This window comes from Oscarella lobularis, chromosome 13, assembly GCF_947507565.1.
Source record: "Oscarella lobularis chromosome 13, ooOscLobu1.1, whole genome shotgun sequence".
Classification (NCBI taxonomy): Eukaryota; Metazoa; Porifera; class Homoscleromorpha; order Homosclerophorida; family Oscarellidae; genus Oscarella; species Oscarella lobularis.
Genome location: NC_089187.1, coordinates 1,796,784 through 1,813,239, shown reverse-complemented (window position 1 = coordinate 1,813,239; position 16,456 = coordinate 1,796,784). Strand labels below are relative to the sequence as shown.

Sequence of the window (16,456 nt, the reverse complement as noted above, 5' to 3'; positions counted from 1 at the left end):
ATCATTAACTGATGCGCAGGGAGGAGAGCATAAAATAAGCCAACAACTCGAACGCCCAGCTAAAGATCAAAGAGTAGCTCTAGCTGTTCCTCCTTCATATCCCAAACGCTGACAATTGACATCAGTTGAACTCTTCCAAAACGTTTCAGAATGATTATGGAGACAGGCCGCTCTCCATACGTCCCATAAAAGAATTTCAGCAATTCCTCGGCCGAAAGCTGAGCTGTTACTGAGACGCATGTCAAAAATTAAAGCGCTACCAGACCGACAAGAAACGTATACGTGCTCATGACAAGTCGCATTGCCTCGATCACAACTGCGCACGAAATCGTCGTCTGACGTACACTCAACACCAATAGAAACACTGTCGCTTTCCCCGATCTGGGAGGTAGCTTCCAAAAGGCCACTGTAACCCAATTGTCGGCATGCAGCAGCTGCCGTTCGACTGGCACTGTAAATGATTTCACTCATGCAGACGCGTCTCCAAAGCTCATCGTGAAATATTTCGAGACTGCCGCGCGAAGGCAAAGAGCCACCGACAAGTCGCACGTCACCGTCACGTAGAGACGATTCTGTCAAGAGAAGAATGAGCTGTTATAACTAACGCAAGAAATCGCATGTCTCACTTTTCGGCTTCTTGCAAATATAATTAAGTCCAGACGAGCAGGATTGAGCACGCCAATGCGTTGTTGAATCCGGAGTGATCACGAGCTTCCCACATGAGTTTTCTTCGTTAAACGTGCTTAGCTGATTCCAACGAGCGTACGTTAAGGACGAACCGTCTGACCATCGATAGCCGTAAACGCCTGTTGTGGCAGTAGGTCTTCGTATTAGACCAAAAAGATATTCGCCAAAAGAAAACGAAAGTGCCTCGAGGTCATTAGCTTCTTTTTCGTCCTGGAAAGATGCAAGTGATCCTCCTTCGCGAGAGCAGAATTCAACAGCTTTAGACCAAGTCGTAGCGTTAGGCACTTGAGGCAGAGAACGAGATTCAGAAAAACACGAAGACAAAGTGCATAGCCAAGCAAATCCGCCACAATCTAAAAACGAACATATTGGCAAATACATCCGTTCTCAGATCAAAACTAGTACGAGAAAGTTCTCAATAGGGAGTCAAACGGAAGAGCAATAAAAAGCACCCGTTGATCGCGTATTGTACCTTCAGAACACGTATCCTGAGCCGAGACGGTTGTGGGAACGATGTTGACGAGTAGAAAGGCGATGACGACAATACATCGGTGAATTCTAGTCGGTAGGACGAACCGGCGTATTTTTCTGTTTTTTGTTGAAGAACAGGCAAAGTCACTCTCTGCAGAGCGAAGCCTTTCGTTACGAACGCAACTTGCGACAACGATAAGAAGAAACAGAGGGAAGACGACAAAGATGCAGATTCTCGAAATCAATGTCGAAGGGCTAGCGAAAACTGGCGAGAGAGAAGACATTAAAATATAAAATTGAAATTAGAAAAAGATGTCGTAAAAATCACTTTTCTCTGAAGTAGTAAACACGTCAAACTTTCGAAGAGCACCAGTTCCGATGACGCCACTTTTCTAAATAAAAACGTTTAAAAAAACCGAAATCGTTACACTGTTGTATACCAATCTGTGAGCTAACAGTTTCTGCGCTCGTTTTATCATTGCAAGTTTGACGAAAACACACACAGCGGCTTGTCTCCCTATAAAAGGTACAGATAATTCAGGTCGACTTGATTTGACGCGACACACTCACCTTGTAAGGAAGTTCTCAGAAGGAATTTGAAAGACGCATACGCGCACACGTTAGCTTTCTATAGGTATCATATAGTGTAGCCGAGTGAACAACGAAAATTTGTTGCGGTCACTAACTTCCTCAAACGTCAAACGACATTTTCTCCCCAAAACGCGTTTACTGCAGCTGTTTGAGAAACACGGCAGCTAGGAAGAGAACATAGAGAGAGAGAGTATAGAGCGGAATATTTGACTTTATACTGTAGAGCTGCCAAAGTCGTTGCAATCCTGTGTAGGAAGAAGAAATTGATGATTTACGTTCTCTTCTGAAATTAGAATAAATAGATAGTGATACTGATTACATTCGTTTGTTGAATCGCGAGCCTATATGGTTTACATACCATCACAATTGAATTCGTCTTGGGAGGATGCGGCTTCTGGTACCATGACGGCAACGAGGAAGGCCATGACAAAAAGTAATCGAAAACGTTTAGTCGGTGAAACGGCGATTTCTGGACAAAAGACGGCGAAGCGACGATAATTGCGGAAAACGTAAGAAACAATGAAGATGGAGATAACGAAAATCCCAAAAGCACCATTACAAGTCGATGTCCGATCGCTTGATGCAACTGTCGAGAAAGACCTCGTTCATTCATTAACAATATATTAGACATATTACTGGACCTTGCTCCGAAGTACTAAACTTGTCAAACTTCAAAATAGTGCGAGACGCATTCGAAGCATCAGTGCATGTGAGGATGGCACCACAATCCTCGGTAGGAAGAACAGAAACGAAACACTCTTGTACCCATGCGCCAGCGAGAGCTTTCCGCTGTCCTTCATCCTTTGAACTTTGAACACTAAGCAACGTCAGCAGGAGAGTCATTTCGTGAAGAAGTCAATCAACTTTTCTCACCATAAGTGCTGCACTAGACTTGATTTGTCTCGCCGCGCATTTTGCAATGAAGAGATAAAGAGGCATTTAGTAATGTCATCTGATTTAACACAAGCGGACTTGATTGAGCGAGCTCTCTAAAGAGGATCAAATGCCAGTGACAAAACAACTCAAATACGTTGCGGTCACGTATATTTCCTCGCAAATCACAAGACACATTGGCTTCGACACGTTTACCCCATAGCAGTTCGACAAACAGAGCAGCTACAGGGAAAAGTGACGCAAGACGAAAAAAGACCGTAGGAGATCTGAGCTTATACCGCGTTGCCACGAGATATATTCGAACCCTGAAAGAGAGCAATATCAAATAAGCGACGTTCTCTTCGATCCAGACAAAGCTTCCACGAACCTCATATGAATAAAGAACGAAGCGTTCGACGATGACACATCCATTCTCAGACGGTGAAAGCGACGGCCCGGACGCGTGGTCTCGAGATGAAATGGCGCCGACAAGAGCGACGACAATGCGGAGTAGAAGCGAAAATTGCGACATCTGGCTCCGCTCCACTTCGAGTAACTGATGAGACGACTACGCATTCACGTCTCTTCTATGTTCGTCCGTCCACGCCCTACTTTTTTTAGTACGTCAAAGGAAGATCTAATGAGGTGTAATTGACTCTTTACTAATTAGGATTCATCGCACGCACGGCGCCGACCGTCTGCACTACAAATTGGACGACAAGTGTTCTAACATCGAAAGTTGCACGATCAAGCTGGCCTGTGAGAACGTCCACAAAGAGAGAAAACAAAAGAGAGTCTCGCCAAAATTTACTCTTTGTTTTGAGACTCTAAAAATGTTCATAGTTTCCATGGAGACTTCATCGTTCTCGCTGCATTACACCGTACTATAAACCATATCGTCATATCTCGCCTCGCCAATTCTAACCTACAAGGACGATAGCTGATTGGATAACGAGCGATATCGATCGAGGCCCTTTTTGAGGGTTACGCATCACCAGAGCCGCGAGAGTATTGATCGCAGCGGTCGATGTGAACATCGCCCGCACGGGCCTATAGAGATTAACCTCTTAGGTTTGCCTCGAGCATCGGAGAAAGGAGTTCGACTTACGACGAAGGAGAGACGAGCTTCGGAAGTGAAATACAGTAGACAGCTCTTTGGGCAATGGGGAACAACCAAGACGCGTCGAATGAATAATCAATCAATTCATCTACCAAATGCAAAACATCATGATATTGATACCTAGGACGGCTCCTCGATGCTATGACTTCTCTGCACAACCGCATATGTGAAACACCTATCCGCATCTTCCGCTGTTTCAGTTTGCAGCAATATGATCCTGCCATGGATATAGTCTAGTGGCTGACTTCAGGTCTACTAGCGTGTATGCTCTTCGATCAACGGCACTGCATGAGGTTGTAGTCGTTGAGTAACAGTTTTCGGCTGTGGCGGAGCGCTTATCGACTTTGGGTAAGGAATTGTTTCTCTAAGACGGAGCATATACGGGAGGTCCAGAGGAAACCAGCGTCATTTGGTCCTACGAGCAGGAGTTACACCCTTTTCGCCGTTTCAACGGCGAGAGAAACCAAGTGAGAACGCATTCGATCGCCGAGAACAGCGACGATTGACGCGATGGAAGCGGATTCGGACACGTTCCGGTGAACTGTCGATATCCCGGATAAATTCACTAGAGAATGATGGCCGGTGTTCACCGTGTTGCCATCATGCAGAGCCTCCCGCCACTTACCGTACGCGAGTGCATTACATAGTGTGACGTCATAAATTTTTATGTTGCCACATATTCACGTAGTCATCACTGCCCTTAGCTACAGCTCAGTCGGGCTGAGACCTACCTACAAACTGTACATACGTACATAATTGCAATGTTTTTCTAATTAGGCGCTTTTCTGACGTACTGTATTTCATAATTTGCTCCGTATTTGAAGACATATGCATGTGTACGAGTCATATTTCCTGTTACCCGTACACGCGTACATACCCACCCACATACTGTACATGAGTGGATACTTTTGATTGTGACGTCAGAGCGTGACAATCAAAACTGCAGTTTCGGTTTCTCAGCGCATTTATAACACGGAAAATAGCACAGATCAATTGGAAAAAGGGGTTTCTAAGCATTTTTTCCGTTTATGAAAGAAAAAACGCTTTATTCGCGCCGTAAATCGCCTTTTTTGGGGTACCGTTTTGGGCCCTATGTCGCGCATGCGCTGTACGAAAAAACGGGTTTTTAAGTTACGTCACAATACCGAGCGTTACGGACAGACAGACAGACAGACAGACACTTCCGGCCCTAAGATCACGTTTGAGAGAGCCTCCCTCCAGTGGCGTAGCCAGGATTAAGTGGAGGTAGGTGCTGAGGTTCGCGCGCAAAGCGCGCGAAAATTTTTGGACCACGCCCCTTTTTTATTTGGCTATTTAAGGCCTCTAACGAAAACAGTGCGTAGGCCCAAGCAGAGATAGTAACTTCGGATTGTGTACAAAGCTTTCTGGAACGAGTACATATGTAGGCATATTACATAGCATAACTGGCACATAACATTTGAGCTTAATTAGTAACGCTCATCGAAGGAACGCAGTAAATGAGCACGTTGGGTTTGTCTTCGCTCGCAGCACGCAAACCCAACTGCGAGCTGATAACGTGTCACTTGATCATGCACCCGAGGGGGCCATGCAGGGAAGGGTAACTCTGTGCCACCTTTACTCGACAGGTGAATCGCTCTTTTGATATATACATGTAAACAGAACACCTAAAATCTGTGGTGTAAAGGCATAGCCACCAGGTGCCCTATTCCCATTTTTACAGAAAGTACATATTTCCGGGCAGATTAAGGTGTGGTTAGGCAATTTGATTCCCATAATGCACATGCTGTAGGCAGTAACAGAGATCGGACACTGTGCTAATGGTGTTCGGGGATCACATGATGGCTAACAACGGGACATAATTATCTAGTTTAATTATTTTCAGCAAACTTGAGGGGGGTGCTCGAGCACCCAAAGCACCCCCCCTGGCTACGCCACTGCCCTCCGTCGTTATACGGGCTCCACCCGTACAACTGTGGTGGTCGGCTCCAATATAGATTGAAACACCGGCTTTTCGATTGCTTTTCACCCGCCTCAGAGGATGCATTCAAGTTCCACAGAGTCAAAAGCGTTCAGTGAAAGCCGAAAAACCGCCTTTCGCATCTTTATTTCTGCAGCGACGACACTCACGCGACCATGCATCGACTTAGCGGCGAATAGCTCCGTCTCAAACGTGCTGTAGTGCAGTTAAGTACTAAAAGGAGCTTAAATAGACTTTAGGCTTCGTTGTTCCCTTTTTCTTGAATCGCGTCCACCGTACGCGGCAGCATGCAGATGGTTCAGAAACGCACTAGTGTTTCAATTGGAAGCCAACACCGTTCGGTCTTTAATAGGCCAAAGAAGCATTTACGTAGCTATGTGAGAAAGTTTTGAAAAGAGTGCCCGCAACTACAGCTAAATTAAATAGACCCCCTCACCGAGACTTTATCTATACTGCAGCCAAGTTGGTCAAACACCTTTACTAGGTAATATCCTGGAGAAGAGGTCCTGCTGGGAATAAAACAACGCTTCTCACTGAATCCAAGCGACGCAATTGGGCGACTACAGGTCTGGGTCGAAGCTCGCGCTTGACGTCGTTAGACATGGTTAGACCCAGAGATAATAGAGGTTAGGGGGCGGGGCCTCAAAACAGTGCGCATGCTCACGGTTGCTAGGGAACATCGACGTCGTCCTTTCGCTTTTGTAGCGCTTCCCATACTATTTCCAAAGCTAAAAATTCTTCGACTTGGATATGGTCGTAACCTGTACGCTTTGTGCCATCATAGAGCCCCGTTTGTTGGAGTTCAATTTCTACCTTTTCGGACTCCCTCTTCAAAGCAAATTGACAAGAGGAGGTGAGAATTTTTTTACGCTAGTCTCTAGTATAAGGAATACTCTTACAGACATTTAGAAATCAAATTGTTTGAATATTACATTATTCTGGCAATGCACAAATAAGGCACACGACGGTAAGTTAAGTACAACTAGCTGGTGCTCGCTGTTTAGATCGTGCGTAGCCTAGGCTAAGCAGCGCTAGCTATAGCCTTGTTTGTTTGCCGTCTCATGATCTATTTGTAGAATATGCAACGGGAACTATTGATCTTTGCCAAACGTACCGCCGCTGTTTGCGCGCCCGACCACAGCGAGAACGTTACGTTCGCCGCTGTAGTTGCAAACTCTGATCCCGGCGTCCTCTGACGTCTTGGTTTCGCGGAAACCTTAGATGCATGGCAGTCATCACACGAGAATGTTTAGGAAATGATACTCCTGAACTGTTTGTTTTATATACGTCCGGCCACGCCGCGGCATGAAATCCGGCTCCGCACTCGGCCGCGCGTACAACCGCTAAAAACGTTTTGCATGGAAAAAAGACGGAAATCTATAGTGAGTGCATGGAGCTTTACTAAAAGTAGCTGTCACTTATAAGCGGTCCCTCCTTCTGCAGACGCGTTCCCACCCACCTGACGTAAACTTCGCGAAGATTTGCATTGTCAGCTACGTACAACGCATGACTCCTTTGGTAAACAAGCGTAAGACTTATCAGATTCCATCTCCGGAGCTGCAGTGTTGGACGCTATAGACTGTACCCTAGTAGGGACGAAATGATCTGCACGACTGACTTCGCTTTTCCCGCCATTTAATTGCGGCGTTAGCTAGAGAAGAGACGATTCTTATTAATATTCTGTCGTTGGCCAGCTAGATGCGTGGGTGTGTTTTTGTAACTTGCACGCGGCTAATTTTAGTGCTCTTACGTTGGTGCGGTCGCCGGGAGGGAGAAGGTACACGTGAACGGGAGATTCCCTAGTTGGCATCAAAGCACTTGCCGTCACGAAGGCGGCGCCATCGATTACCGCACATAGCATAAAAGAGAGCACCAGTCTCCTGTTCTTCAGTTCAGTTTACAACCTGAGTCTGCGGCACTTCGGTATGCTCCGTCTTCTTCTTACCTGCCTTTTTCTTTCTGCGCTTTTCCTCACTGCGAGGTGTGGTAGACGAGGGCAAAGTTCACTCAGCTGTAAGGATAAACTAGCATCACTTTCATACTGTATTACTTTACTGAAGGTCAAGTTGGAAAAATCTATTCACGTTGCAGTAGCGGCAAAGCTAGCTGCTGGCCTAAAACGTATACTGTGAAGTTCAAGAGACCCTTTCCGGCTTCAATCGTACCAACTGTTGTTACCGGTCTGACCCACATTGATATTGGAAACCAAAGGCATATTCGAGTTGTAGCTTGGACTGGTGGCGTGACAAACAGCCAGTTTAGATTAGGCATAAAGCAGTGGGGAGACACTTACCTCTACAGTGCGGAAGTCTCCTGGATCGCCTGCCCCCCATGAGACATGCATTTTGTTCAACCGTCTTGCATGCAACGTGTCTTTTTAGATGTGTGGTTAGCTGACTTACACTTCAGCAATATTTCTAATCTAGTTATTGCACGTTTGACTAATAGAATTTAGCAGCAATTGAGCAAAGCAAATATACAATTAGTCACAGGCTGCATCGATCATGGTACATAAAATACATAGTAATCGTACATGTACGCAACTTGATATCTTAAAAAATCGCTATCGCCAAAGCGATTTTAATAGGAAATTTAGCGATTCAGTCCATGCAGTAGAGGTACTCACTGTATGTCAGGCTGATGCTGGAGGAGATTCGGAGAACGCAGCAGGAGAAACGCTTTTGATTGAAGGTAGCGCACGCTATAACGTTTTCTCGTCCAAAGACCGAAGAAGAAGAGAACGTCAAAGAAGTCGTCTAATCGGTTGTTTCGACGCTACCTTGAATCATTTCCGGCAAACGTCGGTTGGTTCGACGGTTCAAATTCCCAGCAGGACTTCATCAGGTCGTTGCTGCAAGAAAAGGTTTGTAGGGCGATATCGACAGTCAACACAGCGTTCAGTGGCGTGCACAGAAAATTTTATAACGACGACCCTCAACCGGTACTGTAAGAACCAAGAACCGCGTCGTTTCCCGAAGGGGTCTCTCTAAATTTACAGTGACGCAGCTAAATTTAATCCCGACGTACAATAATTCGGAACAGTGGGTTGATAGTTACTGCTGGCATTCGAACAGTGGACGACCGAGGCGTTCTATATAGGCACTCCAAAAGGCCAACAGAGAAAGTCACTGCAGTCGTTTTTGCTTACACGTAGGCGCTCATGGTTCTTCCGTGGCGGTCTGCTCAACTGGTTCAGAATTTTCTCCTAAGAAAGAGTTGTTCGAATATAACGGGGAGTTGCTATTTAGAATGATTGCCCGTTGATCAGTCGTTATGGCGCGGCCAACGTCTGCGATTTTCAAGCGATCAATGTACGTCTTAAAAATTTTTTGGTCCTGTTTTATCGCACAAAGACTACAATCAATCGAGGTAAGCGAGCACGTGATCGAATTGCGCTGCTCCACAGAAACGTCTCTTCATGCATATTGGAATACATGTCTTTACAAAGTCTAAACACCGCGGACATGACGTTAGTGTGAATAGCTCACATGCCTTCAGCGTAATATATAGGCACTGTACTGTGAGCGCATAACCAGCATGTCGCTCACGTACGTTTAATATAGGTCTTAAAATACGCAACGAATAGTAGCAATGAGTAGGCGCCTTGAACACGGAGTGACCACTCGGTCTGCTGGCTGGGTTTCACTCTTCATCGTTTTCTTTTTTATTTCCTTTCATTCGTTAGGTTTCTCTTGGCTTTCGGACGAGTGTTGGCCATTCTTTGAGTCGTCGCTGGCAAGGGCAAGAACTTCCTCCACTTTGCGATCCACGTTATGTATGGCTTGTAGGACAGCTGCGTTGTCATTTTGTTTGTCCAGACTGCCTTTTTGCATGGGAACTTCAACCAACGCAACTGGACTGGAGTCCGCATGTACAGTGGGTTTTTTCTTTGGGCTGGCTGCCGCTGTGACAAACGTGCCAAATAGAGGTAAACACTGTGTTCGATTTTCCTTTTTGCGTTGCATTTTTTTCAGGTTGGCAGCGATGCAAGGATCTTGCAACGCTTCTTGCATTTGAGTCTTAGTGTCAAATTCTGAACGTCTTTTGCGGTGGACGACGACTCTGCAGCAGAAGTAGATTGTAAGGGCTATCCCCATTGCCGAAATAGGGATGAAGACCGAAGGAATCACGGAGACGATCAATTTGAAATTGTCTCCTGCACACAAACTACATCATCACCGCATGAAGAACTTTGTTACACCAATACCTTCGTTGGTGCCATCAGTTTCTCTTGACACAGCCACAGACGACGTGACTGTCTCATTGGCTGCTCGTTGTTGCGTTATCGTTGGTAAAATCGCTTTTTCAGACTTTAAATTGTTCAGCAACTCGCTCTGATTTTGAGTTGAAAGAGAAGGTCTCTCTTCCGTATGGTTGATGCATTTGGTTGAGTTGAAGAAGCATGTACTTCTATTTTGTTCTAGCGGATTGACTCGTGGAACCGAACGAAGATCTGGGTTTGAAAGAGATGGCACAATGTGTTTGACGAATTTCGGAGATTTCTTACTTGCAATTTGAAGGTATGCGTAAGAGTACTCTAACGCGTCCGTCGTGATTCCTCTGCCCCTTAGCTTACATCGATATTTGCCAATATCGGATTTAGTAGCGTTTCGAATAAGTAGAGTTGGTCTGTGGTCATGACGATATTTTGCCGACATCGTCGGTAAAAGTTGATCGTCTTTCCACCAGCTGCATCTGACGTCACTGATGTGACGTGGGGGGATTGGGTGGGCGGACGGGCAGAATACTTCTATGTCGTTTTCTGGCACAGCTGTAACGTTTTTCACAGCTGCGACTAGAGCAACTATCGCGTAGGAACCTAGTTAGGTCGAGCTACGCGAATCGTACGTAGACCTTACTCTTTATACGGAGCGTATGGGGCTTGCTAACGACTGTTTTCATTCTGTTATTAGTGACTTTGCATTCGTAGAACGAATGCTTGTCGCTCTTGTTTCTCCACATGATTGTTAAATATGAGAAGCACCGTCCTGCGCTTGCCGTCATGTTAACGATATGCGTATTTGATTGGCCCATGTCCAATTTCTGTCCTTGGTGAACACCATCCCATTCGACAGTGCACAGATCGCACGAGCTCGTGCAAAATGCAGTGTAGTCACAACGCAGTTGCGCTACGGCTGCGTTGTTCTTCGGATCGTAGAAATCGTTCGTTTGATCGTGAACAATAGTCGGTATCGTCGCGTCTAATAATAGAAACAATTAATTTGAATAAACTAATTATAACTCTTCAGACGAACCGCAGGCGAAGAGGAAACCGAGCACGAGTAGCGCACATGAATGCTGCATAATCGGCGGGTAACGTCACGATACGCACTGGCGAAGATCTAGCAAACGAAAGCGAGGTTAGCGGTTACGACGCTAAAAGGCTGCTCAAACGCGCAAGTGGGGAACCGCGTAGCGCTTAGGTATTGCACGCCTACGATCGACCTACATGCGCCACCAGCTAGATGACGAAATCGTAAATCGCATCATCAACAGCATGCACGACGGTGCTAGTTGCTCACGTTATGTCTGCGTCAGCGGTAGGTGAAGTCGGTCTAGCCGTATGCTTACCTCAACCGGTACTTCGATCTTTAGCTGCTGTCCGCCGGGCGGCTCTTGCGGTAATGCTGCCGGTGTTCCGGTGCCCCCCGCATAAATAGCGTTGTGACATGAGCAGTAGGTGTTTTGACCTCGCACTTCGACGAAATTCTTCTCGAATTGTGGTTTGGGGAGCAAATTGGCATATTTGCTCTCGATGCTATTGAACAAATTGGTCATCCGAGACATTTTTTTCTTTACTATGCGTCATGTTATCTGGGGACTTTTGGCTCGCGTTGGCCACGTACCGATCGCGGGGTGGTACAGCACGCGTGGCGTGCACATGCAGAGTTGATATCCACGCCACCCCACGCTATGTAGGAGTACTTCTCTGGTGAGACGATGCCGGCCGGCGGGCGGCTGTTTTTTATGGCTCCAAAATATCCAAGCGTCCTGTTAGTTGCTCTGTTTTGCTTCAAAATGTCAACAGGTGACGCTATAGAGGAACGACAGAACCGGGGTTAGCAATGGTACTTCACTTATATGTTATATCTAGGGTTTTATGTTGAAGTTGAAGCCGATCCCTTTGTTGTTGATCAGGGCCAGCCGTTTTCTGTATCTTGCTTTATTTACGCCGATCGTCCTCTAACGAAGCCAGCTGAGATCGCCTGGGAAAAAAATCAGGAAGCACTTGGGATGGACAGGAAAAGAGTCGTCGTTAATGATGACTACAGCATTAGCGTTTCAGAGGCTATTACAGGCGACGGTGGCGTGTACAAGTGCAAGGCAACAGCTCACATAGAAGGAAAAATTGTTCATGCGTCCAGCAGTGTACGAGTAGTCGTTCGCGGTATGCTCTTTGTGATGATAGCTTGTATACTGTTATTGTCGCACCGATCCCTTTTGTTTTAGCTGCTACAACGATTGAGTACCGGTCAAGTCACGTGAGTGTGACGGAAGGAGCTAATGCTTCTTTGGAATGCATTGGGCAAGGCTTGCAGATGGGCGTGCATTGGCGCTACAAATGGATATCTATTTTTCAAAGTGAGAAGTACAAATTGTCCTTCTTTCCAGCTGAAGGCAGAAGTGTTCTCAAGATCACCGGAGCGGAAATATCTGACTCCGGTTCGTATCAGTGTCAAAGCGGTGACGCTGTCGCGAAAGTAGTTCTTACAGTGCACGAGGTGCGATTATCTAAACTGAAATACGACGAGGGTAAACTGCAGTCGGCTTTGCTTACCTGCAATTATAATCAATCCAGTTTGGGATTGAACCAGTCAGTGCGTGTTACCTGGTCGAAGGACGGAGAGTTACTAAACGATTCACAGTTGTCTAAGCACCTTTTCCCCTACTACAGCGAAGGCTTTGCGCTCGTGGTTCAAAATGCGACTTGTGTCGATACTGCTCTGTACGCCTGCTCAATTTACTTGAACGATGAACTCGATGCTATGTGCTATACTCAACTTTATGTTGAAGGTAATGAGGCGTTTGGGTTTGACTAAAATGCCTCCTCTTGAGTTTGTGTCTACAGTATAGGTCATCCAAAGCCTCCCACTCAAGTTAGGGCGGAACTGGATTGCAGCGACAGCGCGTTGCGTGTGACTTGGCTTCCAAGCAGCTGTTCTTCATTTGAAGATTTTCTTGGTTACCAGGTGACAGTAACCATGGTGAACACAAAAGCAATTTATCCTGAGAGAATAAATCTCTTCGTCTCAAAGCCCAACGTGTCCATTGCACTAGAGAACACGTGGTCCTGCACTAATTGCAATTTGCTGTATGGAGTGGAAGTCACGTCTAAAAACATTTACGGAGAGAGCAAGCACATCGTCGCGTCGAGAGGACGAAGCAGTGGTAGCATCACATAAGTCTCAACTCTTGCTTGCTGACGTTGACGTTGCATTGATTCTAGGTAGAAGATGCGGTGGTAGCAGTGACCCGATATTGCAGTCGTTGCCAGGAATTCAAATATGGACAGTTGATCTCAATTGCTCCTGTTCCAAGGTAGCTCCAAGGTAGCAAGACGTTTTGAATCGTCTCTCATGTGAAATTGTTTTTGCTAGTCGAAGGATGTCTTTAACATCGCGAGCTATGTAAAGAATATTACGACGACTTATCTAACCAGAACGTCGCCTGAACTGCAGTATCTTATTTCATCGACTTCAGCTGAGGTGGTGGACAGAGCTGTGAGCCTTTTCCTCTATCGAGTCAAGCTAACAAACGCTAGTTTCTTTGATGCCACTAGAGAAGTGGCTAAAATTGCTGGATCAATACACAGTGATCGGCATGAACGGAAAGTCATGAACGTGTCAGAGGATTGCTATATTTCTTTCGCAGATTGCGATTATTTGTACATGGAGGAAGCACTTGGCAGCACTAGATGCGGGGGCGTAGAAGAGCACAGATGCCGAGTGCCGAAGTCACTTAGCAGAATTCGCAAGTGGTGTAGCACGCCGCACAATTAACCGTAGTTTTTCAGCCAACTGGTCTGACGTATAGGTATCACTGTGGAATTTTAGTACGTTTCCCTTTGTCAAAAGCACTCTTAGGAGTTTAATATATGCCAGTGCGGCTCTGCATATGATTGAATACGCGAGTCTCGAAAGTGAGCTTATTCACGTGGCATTGCAAGTTGACTGTACCTTATAAGGAAGTGGCTCCGGGACCTAGACCACTCGAACCATCGCTGACGACTGTCAGCTCCGCTCTTCTCACGGAAGCAGAGAGATCGCCGAAAGCGCTGTGAGGATACTGCACTAGGCGATGCTGTCTCTGACCGCTGCAGGGAAAGAAGCGTCTGCTATCTTTGGTGACGTCATCATGATCCCGTCTACGCGTACGCGAGAGCTGCATGAGATTCGCACAATTGCTACTGCAGGAGGTGGACACGACCGGACTTGCGTATATTATTTCAACTCGTTAACGGCGCTTTGTACCCATTCATGATGTATCTCTTCGGGAATCATCTGTTTCGTCCGCGGTTTGCGAGTCCTGAACCGATCGAGACTGCTGCGTGTAGAACGCAAAAATGGTCGTTTTGAAGTCTCTTCATGCACATTGGACTGCATCTCCTTACAAAGAGCAACGATGGAAAAGATGACAGAGCAGAGCAGCAATGAAGTATCTGGGCAATGTATTAGAGCATGGACACTTTTTGTTGCATTCAGGCAAACGCGTTCTTACAGTGTTCCATTGCAGATCGTTAGGAAGCGCAGACGGCACTTGAAACATGGATGCTCTCTCTCATCTGGATGATTAGCAAGTAAGATCATCTGTTGTCGTAGTACTGAAAGTAAATCCAGAAAGGAAAAGAGCGACTTAATTCGTTATGCCTGTAGTGGACATTAACTCTCCTCTAGCTGGCAAACGATAATCCCAAAATAAATGTAGTAGACAGCAACACATCACAATTATTAGCAATAGCATTTACAAGGATCACGTACTACATCAAATTCAAAACAAAATTTCTGCTTATAAATTTAGCTCCACAGTGCCGCAAATATTTTGGAATATAATTTTTTCCCGGCTTTCTCTCCGATATTCTTTGGCTGCCGATGTCAATTACTGCCATACTTTCGGCAAATAAAAGGTAATAGTTGTCGCAATCACCAGCTCCCCCACCGAACAAACAGTAATCATTTCGCGAATGCCAATCAAAATAGGGTACACACCACTGCTCACTTTTGCTTGAAAACGATACACAAAGTGCCCAGTTCCAATAAAAGTTTATACTGTCGTTATTTGTAACTGTAAAATGCGGCGCCTCTTGCCTTTCATACATAGAGTGAACAGAAAACGGAGTAGGAGAAAAACTTTGCCAGCGATCTTCAATAGGATCGTATCTGATATAGCCGAACTCGTCGTCATCATGGTAAAACACGTATACATGATCAGAAAGAGCGGCTACTATCACGTCTTCCACGCAATACCTTGGCTTTGAAGGTGAAGAAAATGGAAACCATCTGTTTTCCTCTGAGTCGTACGTCTCCACAAACCAATTCTTTTTCAGTCGATTTGGACTTATCCCATAAACGCGTCCTAGACAAGAAGTTATCTCGTTTCCAGGTCTTGGGTGGGACATAGGTTTGACGTCAGCCACCCATCGATTCTGTTTTGAATCGTATCTTTCTACTGTACTCAACAAATATGAATCCATCTCAGCCCGATTGTAAAATGTCGTCGTGTGTTCAATTATTTCCCCACCTACGGCATACAGAACGTCACCAACGGTAACAAGACCAGGACAAGATCTCGGTTCAACTAACGAAGGAAACGTAGACCACACGTCTCGAGACGGATCATAAAATCTGGATTCATTTGATATGATATAATGGCTTCCGTTCCGGCAATCAGAAATCCACACTTTGCCGCCGACAACTAGTAGAACGTCTTGGCATCCATTGCGAGACGAAGCCGTTCCTTCTTCTTTTGCCTCTTCAGTTACTCTCGCCATAACCCACTCTCTCATTTGGAGCTCCATCAAGAGTGCTTCACACTTTGCCAAATCGATTAGGCGAAGACGAACCACGTTCAATAGAACCTTGGCGTGCTTTCTGCGTGATTCGTAATCGTGCTTCATCCATTTGGATATTACATGCAACACCTCCTCTTCATCCCTCACTCCCAATTCATCAAGAGCTATGATTCGACGTAGGTGCTCCGCCGTCAGTGCTAGGAACTCCACAGTGTCAGCCACGTCGACAATATTGACGGCTGCCGTGCGATCGGATACGCTCATCAGGAGAGAGTCGCTGTATCGATCAGCAAATAGCGCAAGGTGCAGACAGTTGGATAAATCGGCGTGACTCATGAGCCACTTGCTGCACTTTGCGACGACGTCGTCCAACCGAAGGAAATGAGCACTTGCGTACAGCTGTTCGACTTCGTGGACGGCGCATTGGGCCGTTCCCGTGTAAGCGTAGTCGATCAACGTCGTCATCGACGCGGCGTCGACGTTATGAAGCGTTATTTCGGTCTGGCGTCTCTCTGCGAAATCTCCAAGAAACATCGTACGGAAATAGTCGCTGATCGATGCCAGGACGATGCGATGAGCGTGAATCGGTGTCCTTCGACGACGACGACGACGTCGCAGAAGTCGTTCGACTGTCGAAGCGACTGGAGACCCGATGAGAGAATTGACGGATGTCCTTCCGTAGCGAAAATCGCTTTTTCTGCCATGTGCGGCGAGCGGTGAGAAATTTAGTGAGAATTCGGAAGTT

At 46.1% G+C, this 16,456-nt stretch overlaps 4 protein-coding genes and 1 long non-coding RNA gene across 16 annotated transcripts; 2 read left to right on the top strand and 3 right to left on the bottom strand.

Moving 5' to 3' along the window:
• Window positions 1-66: 66 nt before the first annotated feature.
• LOC136194573 (uncharacterized) lies at window positions 67-4,241 on the bottom strand. Of its 2 annotated transcripts, XM_065983754.1 has the most exons (20): window positions 4,162-4,241; window positions 3,889-4,106; window positions 3,731-3,830; window positions 3,548-3,672; window positions 3,434-3,491; window positions 3,286-3,379; window positions 3,011-3,233; window positions 2,922-2,948; window positions 2,791-2,865; window positions 2,623-2,738; window positions 2,391-2,566; window positions 2,108-2,335; window positions 1,968-2,032; window positions 1,845-1,913; window positions 1,729-1,786; window positions 1,599-1,675; window positions 1,487-1,550; window positions 1,160-1,423; window positions 627-1,040; window positions 67-572 (listed from the first exon to the last, which is right to left on the bottom strand). In XM_065983754.1, the coding sequence occupies exons 7-20, from the start codon at window positions 3,152-3,154 to the stop codon at window positions 67-69; spliced, it is 2,283 nt and encodes a 760-aa protein (XP_065839826.1). In that variant the 5' UTR covers window positions 3,155-3,233; window positions 3,286-3,379; window positions 3,434-3,491; window positions 3,548-3,672; window positions 3,731-3,830; window positions 3,889-4,106; window positions 4,162-4,241. The 2 variants fall into 2 exon arrangements, with proteins under 2 accessions (XP_065839826.1, XP_065839825.1); XM_065983753.1 differs by having other exon boundaries at window positions 3,286-3,491; window positions 3,889-4,157; window positions 4,207-4,239.
• Window positions 4,242-7,475: 3,234 nt separating this feature from the next.
• LOC136194480 (uncharacterized) lies at window positions 7,476-8,198 on the top strand. Its single transcript, XR_010671648.1, has 2 exons — window positions 7,476-7,715; window positions 7,763-8,198. It is a non-coding gene; the product is annotated as an uncharacterized lncRNA (long non-coding RNA).
• Window positions 8,199-8,386: 188 nt separating this feature from the next.
• On the top strand, window positions 8,387-13,810 carry LOC136194478 (neural cell adhesion molecule 1-like). 10 transcript variants are annotated; one of them, XM_065983613.1, is made up of 14 exons: window positions 8,387-8,565; window positions 8,616-8,643; window positions 8,701-9,071; window positions 9,388-9,630; window positions 9,677-10,070; window positions 10,127-10,222; window positions 10,274-10,891; window positions 10,952-11,242; window positions 11,298-11,730; window positions 11,797-12,090; window positions 12,153-12,716; window positions 12,777-13,091; window positions 13,150-13,241; window positions 13,301-13,810. In XM_065983613.1, exons 9-14 carry the CDS (start codon window positions 11,643-11,645, stop codon window positions 13,700-13,702), a joined length of 1,755 nt encoding a protein of 584 aa, XP_065839685.1. In that variant the 5' UTR covers window positions 8,387-8,565; window positions 8,616-8,643; window positions 8,701-9,071; window positions 9,388-9,630; window positions 9,677-10,070; window positions 10,127-10,222; window positions 10,274-10,891; window positions 10,952-11,242; window positions 11,298-11,642; the 3' UTR covers window positions 13,703-13,810. The 10 variants fall into 10 exon arrangements, with proteins under 10 accessions (XP_065839685.1, XP_065839688.1, XP_065839682.1 ...); XM_065983612.1 differs by having other exon boundaries at window positions 8,389-8,643; window positions 8,701-8,743; window positions 8,802-9,071; XM_065983611.1 differs by having other exon boundaries at window positions 8,395-8,743; window positions 8,802-8,892; window positions 8,951-9,071.
• On the bottom strand, window positions 8,996-11,034 carry LOC136194479 (uncharacterized). Of its 2 annotated transcripts, XM_065983619.1 has the most exons (5): window positions 10,958-11,034; window positions 10,562-10,903; window positions 10,210-10,506; window positions 9,910-10,155; window positions 8,996-9,858 (listed from the first exon to the last, which is right to left on the bottom strand). In XM_065983619.1, exons 1-5 carry the CDS (start codon window positions 11,004-11,006, stop codon window positions 9,377-9,379), a joined length of 1,416 nt encoding a protein of 471 aa, XP_065839691.1. In that variant the 5' UTR covers window positions 11,007-11,034; the 3' UTR covers window positions 8,996-9,376. The 2 variants fall into 2 exon arrangements, with proteins under 2 accessions (XP_065839691.1, XP_065839690.1); XM_065983618.1 differs by having other exon boundaries at window positions 9,910-10,506.
• An 827-nt stretch (window positions 13,811-14,637) lies between the features above and the next one.
• LOC136194484 (kelch-like protein 20) lies at window positions 14,638-16,412 on the bottom strand. The gene has a single exon (XM_065983624.1). It carries the CDS (start codon window positions 16,243-16,245, stop codon window positions 14,680-14,682), a length of 1,566 nt encoding a protein of 521 aa, XP_065839696.1. The 5' UTR covers window positions 16,246-16,412; the 3' UTR covers window positions 14,638-14,679.
• Between the last annotated feature and the right edge of the window lie 44 nt (window positions 16,413-16,456).